Raw genomic sequence first — 15051 nt, forward strand, 5'->3', positions numbered from 1 at the left:
CTCTTAAAAACAAACCTAAAATGGAACTAAACCAAAAAGAATTATGTGAGTCAAAATAACTTTAGTTTCCTGTAGTTATAAGAACACAATCTAAAAGAAACAGTCGTGTTTACTTCATTTGTAATACTTACAGTGATCAAACCCAGTCATAAAGGTTTAAAGGAGATTTTCTTGATTAGTTAATATACAGTTACAGTTTTAAGATATATAATTGAAATAAGAATATACCAATAAAGAAAAAGGGAAAGAGCATTTCTGTGATATACAAACACCAGATAAACTTTTAACTATTTCCTTCCTTTCCTCATTATGCAAATTGCAATGTACAGTTTGAAACTTGTCTATGTTTTACAAACTGGAAAGGTTGAGTCAATAGCTGATTTATTGTCATTTTGGTTTCAGTCGCCTTTGCAGTCTCTTGGATATATTTTTTATTGCACTTGTGTCCTGCATATTAGTCTCCTGTTCTTTAGTCCTGGCTGGGGAATTCTCTCGTTCTTTGATCACAGATGTAGTGTAAGGCCTTTTCAGTCCAACATAATCCTTAGGACTAGTGGGAACAGTCCTATTGGACTTACTGGTAGATGTAAGTTGATTTCCTCCTGCTGAACCAGATAAAAGGGCTTGGGTATTTATCAGTGCAAGTTCTTCATCAGCTATCGAATCACTTTCCAAAAGAGAAATGTTGTTAAGTTTTTCAAGTGGAGTCATCTGAGGAGAAGTCAATTCTTTTTTCTTCATAGGTGTTTCATATTTGGTGCCACAACTCCGTGGTGGCTGAAATGCTTTCTGTGCAGCTGGAGAAACAAATGTACAAATGGGACTAACAGGGGGAGGTACAGGCAGTCTACTCAAGAAATCCAAGGCTCTTCTCTTTTTGCAGCTTTTTGGGTCATCAGTCTCTTTTTCTCCTTTGCAACAAGACTTTGAAGTCACTTGGGCTGATACAGGTGTGCAGACAGACTTCTCTTTTAGCTTACAAAGTGACAACGGACTTTGGTAATTCATCTCACTACTGGGAGAAGACAGCTAAAGAGAAAAAAAAAAACGTAGCCTATATAATTATGTCCTAATATATGAAAAAAAATCAAATTAGCTTTATTAAAAAATATTTAAACATACAAATACCACACACTTTCACTCCCCTAGTGGCTATGATTTCAAGAGACATTAATATTATTATTATTATTCCAGAAGGAAAGATTGTTGCATAAGAGGATATAAAAATGAAATGAAAATAAAGATGAAGAATAATTGTAGTAAAAGCAAAAAGGAGGTAGGAGACACAATTTATACTTTAATCTTTTTGTTATTAACAGGTTAAACAAAAATAAGCATTTTAAAATCATTTTAAGAACACAGCCCATGTTCCTACTTTTCTAGACTGACTGGAGGCAAATGCTTAACCCGTGTATGTCATACTTTCCTTGTTCGTAAACTGTAGATAATTTTTATCTCAGGGTTGTTGTGAAGGTTAAATGAGTTAATATATATAACTTAGCAAGTTTAGCTACTTAAGAACTAGTCTTTAGCAAAATTACAGACTTTAGCTCGATTTGCTTTTATTGTGATTTAGAGTTAAACTGAGCTTAGAAACAACCCTAGTTATATAGGATAGTCCCCTGAGCAAAAAGACATGGGCAAAAACATCTCAGTCATGTGTATTGGGAATGCTAAAAATGAAAGCACCCATTTACAAAATTTGCCCCCAAAGAGTGTTACATTGTGGCTTCAGTAAACAAGATAAACTTTCCAGATAGCCTATACCTATAGGAGGCACTAATAATTAATGACACTTTCTAATTAAGTTTAATTACAGTTTATTATGTTTACTAGGTATACATTGGAATATATTGTTGCCTCTCTATAGAGTATTTATAAAATTTGTTAAATTTAGATTAACTTACCGGAAACTTATTTCCTGAACCAAGGACTGTTTGAGCAGTGGGTGGTGCTGAAGTACAGTGTTTAGTCGGGGTGGACCACTTAGGATTACTTGCATTAAGTAAACGAATCAGCTTGTTTTTTGCATCCTCGCAAAACTTATCAATATTCTAAGAAAATAAATTGGAAAAGCTGGTTTGTAAAATGCAAACCTACACATTCATATGTTTTCAGAAAATGTTACCTTTAAAACCTGAAATGATAGCAGCTGTCAAATAATTCACCAGTGTAAAAATGCAAAAGCTACATCAGTGATTTAGATGACCTTAATTATTAGAGGGAGAGAAGGAAAGAGGGTGTGTGTGTGAGGGAAAGAGATATCCTGGGTCAGGAAGATCTCCTGGAGAAGGGATAGGCTACCCACTCCAGTGTTCTTGGGCTTCCCTGGTGGCTCAGCTGGTAAAGAATCTGCCTGCAATGGGGGAGACCTGGGTTTGATCCCTGGGTTGGGAAGATCCCTTGGAGAAGGGAAAGGCTACCCACTCCACTATTCTGGCCTGGAGATTCCATGAACCGTATAGTCCACAGGGTTGCAAAGAGTTGGACACAACTGAGCAATTTTCACTTTCAAAATGAGAACATCTTCATGTCTGTTCTAAGAATTAACTGAAATAACATACAGGTTATACCATACGAAACTGTTGTTTCAGAAGCCACAAAGAGTCAAATAGCAGTTTGGTTATGGTTTAACCTAATTTATCACTATTTTGTTAAAATTTTAAATGATATGTAAGTGAACTGCCCTTGAAAGTTGTCAGAGAAAATCTAGGATATAAACAGTAAGTATTCCACAAGGGAACCAAATAGTGAACGTAACTCCCAGTTTACATTTACAGCCCCCAGTTTAAAAGCCATAAATAAATTAGGGTGTTATTATTCATGATGTACATTGAGTCCAGGTAGAATATTATACAAATTTTATGTAGCTAATGCTTTTAAAATAGACTTTTATTTATATGAATTCTGAATAACACATTTCAAATATTAAACTACAGAACTAAGAGGCTTATCTTTTATAGATTTTCATTATTACAAGTTAGCATTTATAAAACGCCAGATTTTATTGGGAGGCAGCACTGCATGGTAGTTAATAATAGTCTGGACTCTGCATTCAGATGGCTTAAGCATGAATCCTGGTTCTACCAATGTGGATGTGTGACTTCTGTTTCTCATCAATGAAATGGGAAAATAGTTCCCTACGTTATAGGGTTGGTGAAGTGAAGTGGAGTTGCTTAGTCATGTCTGACTCTGCGACCCCGTGGACTCTAGCCCGCCAGGCTCCTCCGTCCATGGAATTTTCCAGGCAAGGATACTGGAGTGGGTTGCCATTTCCTCCTCCAGGGGATCTTCCCTACCCAGGGTTGGTGGGAGCATTAAATGAGAGAGGCTTACAAGGCCAGATGTACAGTAAGTACTCAGTGAATTTTGTTCTCCTATTTGGTATTATTTTAAATCAAAGACAGGTATAAATGATAAAATAGTAGATATGGAGTTTAAAATGTTAATTTAGAAGTGTTTTTTTTCTTTTATGGCCATTCCACATGGCATGCAGGATCTTAGTTCCTGACCAGGGACTGAACCTGTGCCACCTGCAATGGAAGCATGGAGTCTTAACCACTGAACTGCCAGGGAAGTCCCTAGAATGTAAATTTGGAATCAACATATTAAGTGATTACACTGCCACGTGCTGTAAACTACAGGTAACATGTAATTCTTGTTACCAATTTCCAGTTTGCCTACATGGTCTACAACATCCTTCTCACAATTTTTCCTAATTCGGTTCCTGTCAAATCATTCTTTCCTCCCTGATGGCTGTCACTCACCATCTCCTCAGGTTCATGAACAATTAATATATGATGAAATCTCACATTATATGTCAACTATCCAAGTTTCATAAAAGCTGCCGGAAAATGCCAACATGTATGGTAATGCTCAAGGCTAATTTTACCTCAACAGTATTTTTCATTTTGTGGAATGCCTCTTGAAAATGGCCCTCCTTAGGACTGGCAGAAAACATGGAAAAATCTCCAGCAAATAAAGTAGGAATTCCCAGTTTACACTCTGGTCGCCACTGGAGGTTGCTTGCAGCAATTAACATGTGAGGTTTAATAATGTCCTCATTAAGATCTATCCAAAACTTTATTGCCAATAAATTATGGCATTCATCTGACAAATAGACCAAAGGAGCAATACCTAAAATGGAAAAAACAAAAGCCAGAAAATAAAAAACTTCACTTATATATGTACTGGATAAATGTTATAAGGAAACTCTAAGTATGGCCATTTACTTTGTGTATGCTAATGGTAAAAACAAACCAAAATAACTAAATTTAGGGAAAGCTCAGGATTTTCAACAGCTCAGGACCTGTTGCATATGGTGCTAAAATTTCAACGCAGTATGACAACACATTCTGTTAGAGGCCCTGGGGAAGCAGGAAACATGTAAGCTGAATAATGAATAGGGAAAATTCATCAAGATGGGAAGGAAGAGGGCATTCTAAGCAAAGTGAATGACTTTTTCAAGGTAGGAATGTTAAATATTTTAGTGTGCCAAGAATGTGAAACTAAGTAGCTGAGGTTTGTGGGGCGGTGGCTTAAGGCAAGAGGCTGAAGGCTTTTTCAGGCGTCGGAAGGAGTTTGCATTTCATTTTCTAAGGGACAGGGAGCCACCGAAGATTTTAAGCTAAGAAACCTCATGATTAGAGTTGGGTATTGGAGAACTGGTACTTCAGGTTTAGGGTGGCACTTTGAAACTTTCTGATAGAAATTTCTCCCACTAACACTTGACATCAAACTAAATTAAAAAAAAATGTCTACCAATAGCATATAAATAAGGCATATCCTAATATAAAGTTTAAGAACTGGTGATGAAGGAAAGAAACAGAAGATTGTGGGATAGAACGAATCACAAGAGGGCTCAACTTCTAGTCTCCTTCTCCACACTGGTGAGAGAACACACATTTTAAGAATTCTGTATTCTTAAATCTGAAGAAAAACAAATAGAAATAATCAGAAATAATGAAAATGGCTCTGGTGGAAAACAGGGTAACAGTCATGGATTGAGTTGCGTCCCCATAAAGATGTTGACATCCTAACCTGTGAATGTCATCTTACTAGCAAACACAGTGTTTGCTAACAAAATCAAGTTGAAGTTTCATTTCAGTACATCCTAATTGAACGTCCTTATGCAAAGGGATTGGACACAGACATGCACACAAGGAGACTGCCAGGTTAAGAAGGCAGAGACTGGGTGAGGCATCTGCAGGCCAAGGAAGGCCACAGCCTCCTAGCAAACTGTCAGAGGCTGGGAGTGAGGCACAGGACAGACTTTCTCGGAAGGAACCCACCCTGCCAGTACCTTGAGTTTGGACTTCCAGCCTTCAGAACTGTGAGATAATAGGCTGCTTAAGTTTGTGGTTCAGCAGATGAATGAATACATGGGGCTACTTGCTAAACTAGGGAAAATGATCTGCAACACAGTATCTACCAGGAATAATGGGAATAAACAGTGGATAGCAACTAAAATACCCCAGCTTCATACAGGAACTAAGAGGGGTAAAACTGGTCTTCAATACCACAGAAAAAGAGTCAACTGCATGAGGTGTTGGCGGGTCCCTCTCACACAGCTCACCTTGTCACCACAATCTAGTCTTACGTCTGTCTCCAAGAGAAACCGAGGCTCCCAGTTCATCCCACACGTGCAGTCCCTGGCCTCTGCACACTGCCTCTCTGGACACCGTGTCCCACCTCTCCCTTGTCAGCCTTACATCTCTCTGTGGCATCAAATGCCTCTGACAGGCCTGGTCAGGCCCTGGCTCTTTTCTCTACCTACTCCCACACCCAGTGACCTCATCATCCTGTCTCCTGAATTTAAGCATCACCTGTATGTTGATGACTTCCCAACTTGTATCTTCAGCCTAGATGATTCCCTTACAACAGTATCCAGCTGTCAAGTAGAAATCTTTAATTGATAAAGCTCCTGGCCTTCCCTGCCCACCTGTTTTTCTTGCATACTCTCCATTATATAGCAACTCCATTCCTCCAGCTGCTCAGACAAAACCTCGGCCCTCACTCCTTGATTCTTCTCTTCATCCACAGTCCCCCTACCTTCAAAATACAACCACAATCTGACTGTTCCTGGCCACTCCCATTGCTTTGTTTGCTCCAAACTATTATCAATTGCCTAAATTTCTACAACAGCCTCCAGCTGATTTCCCTGTTTGGAGTCTCACGCCCCACTGCAGTCTACTCTCAATAGAGCAGCCTGAGTGATCCTGAGAAAACCTAGTCAGACGGTATCACAGTTCAGTTCAGTCGCTCAGTCGTGTCCGACTCTTCGCAACCCCATGGACTGCAGCACACCAGGTTTCCCTGTCCGTCACCAACACCTGGAGCTCACTCAAACTTACGTCCATCAAGTCAGTGATGCCATGCAACCATTTCATCCTCTGTCGTCCCCTACTTTTCCTGCCTTCAGTCTTTCCCAGCATCAGGGTCTTTTCCAAAGAGTCAGTTCTTCGCATCCAGAGAAGGCAATGGCACCCCACTCCAGTACTCTTGCCTAGAAAATCCCATGGATGGAGGAGCCTGGAAGGCTGCAGTCCATGGCGTCGCTTAGGGTCGGACACGACTGAGTGACTTCACTTTCACTTTTCACTTTAATGCATTGGAGAAGGAAATGGCAACCCACTCCAGTGTTCTTGCCTGGAGAATCCCAGGGACGGGGGACCCTGGTGGGCTGCCGTCTATGGGGTCGCAGAGTCGGACACTGAAGTCGACTGAAGTGACTTTGCAGCAGTTCTTCGCATCAGGTGGCCATAGAATTGGAGTTTCAGTTTGACCATCAGTCCTTCCAGTGAATATTCAGGACTGATTTCCTTTAGGATGGATTGGTTTGATCTCCTTGCAGTCCAAGGACTCTCAAGAGTCTTTTCCAACACCACAGTTCAAAAGCATCAATTCTTCAGTGCTCAGCTTTCTTTATAATCCAACTTTCACATCCACACATGACTACTGGAAAAACCATAGCTTTGACTAGATGGACCTTTGTTGGCAAAGTAATGTCTCTGCTTTTTAATATGCTGTCTACGTTGGTCATAGCTTTTCTTCCAAGCTATGCACTCAGTATGCCAGCAAATTTGGAAAACTCAGCAGTGGCCACTGGACTGGAAAAGGCCAGTTTTCATTCCAATCCCAAAGAAAGACAATGCCAAAGAATGTTCAAACTATCGCACAATTGCATTCATCTCACGCTAGCAAAGTAGTGCTCAAAATTCTCCAAATGAGGCTTCGACAGTACATGAACCATGAACTTCCATATGTTCAAGCTGGATTTAGAAAAGGCAGAGGAACCAGAGATCAAATTGACATCAGATGGATCATAGAAAAAGCAAGAGAATTCCAGAAAAACATCTGCTTCTGCTTTATTGACTACGCCAAAGCCTTTTGACTGTATGGATCACAACAAATGGTGGAAAATTCTGAAAGAGATGGGAATACCAGACCACCTGACCTGCCTCCTGAGAAATCTCTATGCAGGTCAAGAAGCAACAGTTAGAACTGGACATGGAACAACAAACTGGTTCCAAGTTGGGAAATGAGTACGTCAAGGCTGTATATTGTCACCCTGCTTATTTAACTTCTATGCAGAGTACATGTGAAATGCTGGGCTGGATGAAGCACAAGCTGGAATCAAGATTGCCGGGAGAAACATCAATCACCTCAGATGCAGATGACACCGTTCTTATGGCAGAAAGCAAAGAACTAAAGAGCTTCTTGCTGAAAGTGAAAGAGGAAAGTGAAAAAGATGACTTAAAACTCAACATTCAAGAAACTAAGATCGGCATCTGGTCTCATCACCTCATGGCAAATAGACGAGCAAACAATGGAAACAGAGAGACTTTATTTTCTTGGGCTCCAAAATCACTGCAGATGGTGACTGCAGCCATGAAATTAAAAGATGCTTGCTCCTTGGAAGAAAAGAGGGTGTCACTCGTCTACTTGAAACCTTCAGAGAGAGAATTCATGCAAGGCCGATGCCATAATTCAGTCCTCCACTGCCTCTTCCTAGCTGTTACTGCTCACTCGCTGGCTGCTGCTAATGCTTTTAGGCACCAGGGTCATTCTCTAACATGACCTTTGTCACTGCCACTCCTTCTTCCTGGAATATCCTCCCACCCCCCACCAAGATGTCCACAGGCCTCTCTCCCTCTAGTCCTTCATGTCTCATCCAGATGCCACCTTTGCAGTGAGATCTTTCCTCATGTTGCTGTCTAAAGCTGCAGTCCTCTCCCCTTCCCCCATCCTACCTGTCACTCCCTCCTTCATTTTCTTCCTTAGCCACACTAAGAAAACTGTATGTGCTACTTATTTTGTTTGTGATCTCCCTCCCTAGCCATAATGTTGGCTCCATGAGGGCAGGGATATTTGCCTGTTTTTCATTGCTATGCACCTAGGCATTTAGAACAGTGCCTGGCACATGACAGGCATTCAATAAATATTGATTGAACAAACTGAATAAACATTACCCACCCTCTGTAACAATAATAATGATGTTTGGAATAACCCAAATATGACAAGATGAAATAAAAATGCTACAAAAACCATGTAGTATAGTAACATACTGTGGTTAAAGAAAAACCCACAAAGCACTAAAACACAAGTAAACAAAAACACATTAAGCAAAAAAAGGGAAAAGAACATAGCGAAAGACAAAGAGCACAACCCAAAAATAAAACTAAAAGAAAATTTCTGAAGTCTTCAAAACTGACTCATGCTATTGTACTTAATAGGAACATAATCAATAAAATAAAAGCTTAGATATGGATATTGGATGAAAAATAGTCCTGTAAGACAAAAGGAGACTGCAGGATCAAAGAAAGAAACTGAGACACCAATAAACTATCCATAATGGGACTGATGCATGCATTACAAACCACAAGGAATAAAACATATTGCAGAAAAAATTACTGACATAGAATCATGGTGAATGAAGATGGAAAAGACAGAAGCAATCAGAGAAGAGGTTAAAAAAAATCCAACATAAGACTAACTGCTGGCTTTGAAGTAGAAATCCTACTAAGTGAAATAAAAAAGATTCATTCAAAGATATTACAGAATTTATCTGATACAAAGAAAGCACTGAATCTACAGATTATTATTTAGCTGCACCATGTAGTTTGTGGAATCTTAGTTCCCCAACCAGGGATTGAACCTGGGCCCCCTTAACAGTGAAAGCACCGAGTCCTAATCACTGGACCACCAGGGAATTCCCTGAATTTGCAGATTAAAAGGTCATCTGTGTTTCAGGAGAACTGTATAGAATGCTTATAAGATACAGCTTGAACTTTTGGACCTCAAAACATATTCTTCAGACATCTAAACATAAAAAGAAAATCACCTACTAAATGGGGGGAAATTTTAGACTGTGCAATGTCAAAAGAGGAATTTCTACAAAGGTCTGAGGGAAGAAAAGAAAGCAAGATCCTACATTATTATGCCTGCCAAGACACAGTCCCAGAATTAGGGCAATAGTTTCACATTTCAAACTTATGAGGAACTCCTGGAATATGGCACAGTTGAAGCCTTCTTGAAAAAAAGACTGACGATAAACCTTAGCCAAAGAGCTGAGGAAGCGAGAAGCTGTGACAGAGCAGTTGATCAACAAGGAATCCATGGATCTGAGACCCTACTGTGAACTCGGCACTGTTTTAAGAGCTGATGATACAGCAGTAACAAAGTCTCTGCCCTCAGAGAGCTAACACTCCAGAAGAGGGAGATCAAGAAAACATAGGTGCTGGTAGGTGCTATGGAGAAAAATAAGGCAAAAAAGGGGAGAAAAAGTGCTCAGTTGGGAGCAGGGGAAATACAGCTTTTACAAAAGGGCTCAAGGAAAGGCCTCTTAGGAGGCTGAGTTTCACCAGAGGCCTGAAGGAGCCAAGGGAATATGGTTGCCTGGGGGCAGGATTTCTAGGAGAGAGAGCAGTGAGGGTAAAGGCCCTGTGATGAAAGTGGACACAAGAATAGCAAGGAAGGTGTTAGCACAGCTGAAGGGGAAGGGGGCCCAGAGTTCTGGAGGGTAGGGGTGGTGAGACCAAATGCTGAAGGGCCTGGCACAAAATTACCAATAAATGGAAGGCTTTTGTGCTTAAGTTGAGACATAAGCTGGGCACATGGTTTGCAGATAAAATCAACAGAACAGGGTATGGAAGGAGGAATGAACAAAGTTATATTGATAGAATAAAGTAGAGATTAATTTGGCTAAGATGTTAAAGAGTAATAAAAACTGAGGTAGGAGGTGAAGGCTTGATAGCTCAGTTAACTGCAGAAGGAGCTTATTTTGTAATCATTACTGTGGTGCAAAACATTTTCTAGCAATTTCTTTAAGTAGCACAGAATGGCACATAAGTTGTTTCCTCGTGATATTATAGAACTGCCTTTAAGAATCAAGTCAAAACAAATGTACTTTCAAATCACTAGTTACAAAACTTGTCAATTAGTAGCTTCAGTTAATCATAAGGAAGACAAATTTTAAAATATAATGCTTTTCCAAGGCATCCATTAAAAAGCTACCATTAAATACACTGTGTATTACCTATTTTTTTCACAACAGAAACTACAAATCCTATTAGGTCCACCTCAGAAGAAGGTGGCTGGAAGTCTGAATCCAATAATTTGTTGAAGTGAAGGGGCTCCCTTGGCTGATAGATTTGTAATAGAATTTCATCTGAAGCCTACAAGAAAAAAAAATCAGTATACATGGATTCTACAAACTAATATGCATTTATCAAAATTAAAAAATTATGATGAGAAGTTTATACCGGTAGTTGCTGATACTGAGTCTTTTTTGTTGCTGTCAACTGTATGTTAGCTCTTTCATATTTACTCTTAGATTTTGATGCTGTAAGATGATAGATTCTGTATCTCTTTCCCTCTGTTAAGAGGGAGTATAGTTCTGATGATGGACGCCAGATATTCAATATAACTATTGAGAGAAAGAGGAAAAAGACAAATTATAATGGAAGAAATGATAATCATTAAGAATCTTGTTTAAAAATAAAAACTGAGCACAACAAAGATCCAAGGGATATATTGTCATTTTGTGGGCACTTGGAGCCCATTTTGTCTCCCCTGATATATACTCATTTAACTCTTGATCTACCATTTGAAATAATAAGCTAATAATTTTTTAAACTTAAAATTGATTAAAAACAAAAACTTTCCATACTGACCTGAATCTTTTTCCTTTCTCTTATAGCTCATGATACGCAGCTTCCATACAGGTGTAACGTCCCTTGGCAAAATCTGTTCCCCTTGCTCAGCAGACTCCATAGCCTTCCTGAGTTCCACCTGGATCTGGGCTTGCTTCTTATCATTCAACATCTGTCTGTGATTATTCAAGGCTCTTAACTGCTCTTCACTAAAATAACCCTGTGGCCAATTGGTATAGTGAGGCAGATGATTTTGGAATATAAAGCAAACAAAACAGAAACAAACCACCTCATCTACTGGAGACGAATCTCTTTAAATGGGGATAAAATACAACAGAACTGAGTTCACGTTAAGGATTTGACAATATAAAAATTGAGATTTATGTACTCAGTTTATCACATAACAAGTATTTTCAAGTGCCTTAAACCGTTTAGTAATTCTTGTGACAAATTTACCTAGGGCCAAACAACCCCGACTTACAAATATACTCATAATAATCATAATCATCAACAGTGACATTCTAAATGGCTAACATCTGAATGCTTATTATATGTCAGAAACAGGTCTATGTATGGGTAATGTAATGTATTTATTTATTTAATTCTTAAAATAATCCTGTGAGGTAGGTACTATTATTGTTTCCATGAGGTAGGTAGTGAAGCTGAGGTACAGACAGAATAAATAATTTGCAGAGCCATATAGGCAGGGGTTGGCTCAAAAGCCCTCCATTCTTAGCCCCTGTAGTATAATTTCATTAACTCTCTGGAACAGTAGATAATATTTAAAACAGGTATGTACTATAAGCACTTATCTCTGTCTCTACATTTCTTTCCCAGTCATTTAGCAAACTGGTGTTTGAACCTCCTAGGAATCTCACCCAGTATTAAAAAAAAATAAAGGAACCAAAAATAAAATAAATGAGAATTCTGACACATAACCTACTAGACTGCTGCTGACTCACCCATGTTAATACCTGAGTCTGTATTGGGAAGAGGAACTCTGTGCCTTACAAAGATGTTCCTGAACAGGCAGTTTTTTTTAAACATTAATTTTTAAAAAATTATGTGATTTCAGATGCCCTACAACAACTAAACATTATCACTGAAAACAAGTCCTTTTAACAGATATTTTAGAAATTGATGGCAATTTCTTTCTCTAAGAATGATAATGATACCTTTCTTTCAGTGAATCTCTTAGAACCACATAACTTAGACCCTTATCTCTAAGGCGGATGGTGGTGGAGGTCTGAGGTCTGTCCAGCTACACAGGGCTAGGGTCTAGAACTTAAGTCTCCCAGCTCTCATCCTGCCCCCTACTTTCTCCTTGTAAGTAAATTCTATAAAAGGAAACGAAAATAATATTTTGTTAAATTTTATGGATGAAATTAAGACTATGTTTTCATAAGCGTCAACAAACATAAAGAGACAGAGACAAATAATTTCTCAGGAAAGCATAACAAAGCCATACAAACTTGTAGCAACTGTACTCACAGGCTTGAAAATCAGACTCACTATCCATAGACAGTCTGTGTTGTAACATTTGGGAATACAGGGGAATTCTGTTCAGAACAGCACTGCTCACTCTCTGAGCAGAGCAGTGTTTACTGTGAGGGCCCACTTAAGAAAGTTAAAGCCATATACAACTTTTAGTGTCATCAAAATAAATGATATTCATCAATAAACTGTCTTCCTAAAATTTCCCCTCTTCTCCCTATTTAGCAAAATAATCTTAGAAGTTGCATTAATTAGATACCCAGGTGTCTAAAAATTTGGGAAGTAGATTACCTTAATATATGAAATGATGTTTTAATAACATTTATATAAAACTTTGCAACAATACACTTTATATACATTATCCAATTTTATTCTAAAACATCTTTTGTGCCCATTTGACAGCTATTTTATGTCCTATTTGCTTAGCTAATAAATGGTAGAGCCATGGTTCTAAAGTTCTGTTTGTAACACACTTTAGTGTTTCTGAAACTTTTCCAACTAACTGTCCTTTAGGTAGAGGATCATGAAATAAACTCTAGGCAGGATCTGAAGAGCTGAGGAAACTGAGATAGTGCTTTGAAGATACTTATTTTACCTTAAAAATAAACAAGTTTTGACCACACTTTAAACCATATTTAATATATAAAATTATTTAACCTCTCATCCTCTGTTTGGTTCAGAAGTAGAAATGTACCACCTGGTTTGGTACATCACTGAGGATCCTAGAATGCACACATCCTCTTTGAGAAACACAGCATTTCAACATACTGCCTCCTATACTGACCAGATGAGTGACAACAGCTTCCCACCTTGAAGGATGAAGACTAAGGCTTCACTTACTTACTTCCTGCAGGCCCACTTACTCTCTCACCTCAAGGCAACTTGGGTCTGGCGCATTCTTCACAGCTTCATAAAGTTCTGCACCATCTTGCAGAGCACGGACTTGCTGTCTGGTTAGTGCACGTGACGGTATACATTGTTCTGTTACATTTTCTAAGGAAAAAACACTAAGTAAGCTAAACTATGAATTTAAGAACACTGAAAACTAGAGAACTCAGCAAAAAAAAAAAAAAGCACCCAAAGAAGGGAGGTTAAAAATAAACCACTTATCTGCTAAAAGTTCTCCAGGAAAATTTGAAACTAGTGTATTAATGGTTTAAAAAACTGTCATACAGAGTTTACTTCATTGGAACAATTTGTAAATTAAAGTAAATGATTTCATGATTCACCTAATTATGAGCTAGTGGTAATTTTAAGTAAATCAAATATTGAGAAGCCCATTTTCCTTCAAATTTATATAGAACATGAAGCTAAATAATAAAATCATGAAGAAATGCAGAACATAATATTTTCCACAATAAAAAGGTAGATAAAAAAGTAAAATTTCATGTCTTTTAAGCATAAAACACTATGATTTTTATTATTCAAATTGATGCCACTGGGAAAACAAGCTCAAGCTCCAGGTATAAAACATAAAAATCAACAACTACGAGAGCAAAAATGCAAGGTCTATAACACAGATAAAGACACAGAGGACAGAGAATTACAAATGGTTTGGGGAGAATAATCTGATAGTTCTTTCCCTTGTTGTTTTCCTTTCTCTAATAACAAAAATCGATGCCACAAATACTCTAGTTACTAAAGCTCAAGGGGGAGTTTAATTAAGACTTCTGAAAAGTGCTGTAGGTCTATAATGTTTAATTGCCTAAGGCAATTTGTGAGGTTCTAAAAGCTAACTGTGGTGAATAAAGATCTGATATTTTGGGGCCAATTCAATACTTATCTGTATATCTATGTAATATTTTATTTAAAATCAAAAAATTCAGATTCAGAATCAGAAAAAAAATCCATTACTCAAAATGAAAACAATTAACCCAATTAGAAGCCTCTAACACACAACAGACTGGTTCCAAATAGGAAAAGGAGTACATCAAGGCTGTATATTGACACCTTGCTTATTTAACTTCTATGCAGAGTACATCATGAGACACGCTGGGCTGGAAGAAACACAAGCTGGAGTCAAGATTGCCGGGAGAAATATCAATAACTTCAGATATGCAGATGACACCACCCTTATGGCAGAAAGTGAAGAGGAACTAAAAAGCCTCTTGATGAAAGTGAGAGAGTGAAAAAGTTGGCTTAAAGCTCAACATTCAGAAAACGAAGATCATGGCATCCAGTCCCATCACTTCATGGGACATAGATGGAGAAACAGTGGAAACAGTGTCAGACTTTATTTTCAGGGGCTCCCAAATCACTGCAGATGGTGATTGCAGCCATGAAATTAAAAGACGCTTATTCCTTGGAAGAAAAGTTATGACCAACCTAGACAGCATATTCAAACGCAGAGACATTACCTTGCCGACTAAGGTCCGTCTAGTCAAGGCTATGGTTTTTCCTGTGG

The 15051-nt window shown here is 38.5% G+C and overlaps 1 protein-coding gene across 1 annotated transcript in view; it reads right to left on the reverse strand.

Moving 5' to 3' along the window:
* Window positions 1-268: 268 nt before the first annotated feature.
* BRCA2 (BRCA2 DNA repair associated) overlaps window positions 269-15051 on the reverse strand; it is a 52400-nt gene continuing 37617 nt past the window's right edge. Inside the window, exons 20-26 of the mRNA XM_068984392.1 lie at window positions 13519-13640; window positions 11175-11373; window positions 10764-10927; window positions 10538-10676; window positions 3893-4137; window positions 1908-2054; window positions 269-1029 (exon numbers count right to left, since the gene is read on the reverse strand). Of these exons, the coding sequence (XP_068840493.1) occupies window positions 388-1029; window positions 1908-2054; window positions 3893-4137; window positions 10538-10676; window positions 10764-10927; window positions 11175-11373; window positions 13519-13640 (1658 nt within the window). The 3' untranslated portion in view covers window positions 269-387. The remainder of the gene's footprint in view (window positions 1030-1907; window positions 2055-3892; window positions 4138-10537; window positions 10677-10763; window positions 10928-11174; window positions 11374-13518; window positions 13641-15051) is intronic.

The sequence above is a fragment of the Capricornis sumatraensis genome, chromosome 12, assembly GCF_032405125.1.
Source record: "Capricornis sumatraensis isolate serow.1 chromosome 12, serow.2, whole genome shotgun sequence".
In the NCBI taxonomy this organism is placed as follows: domain Eukaryota; kingdom Metazoa; phylum Chordata; class Mammalia; order Artiodactyla; family Bovidae; genus Capricornis; species Capricornis sumatraensis.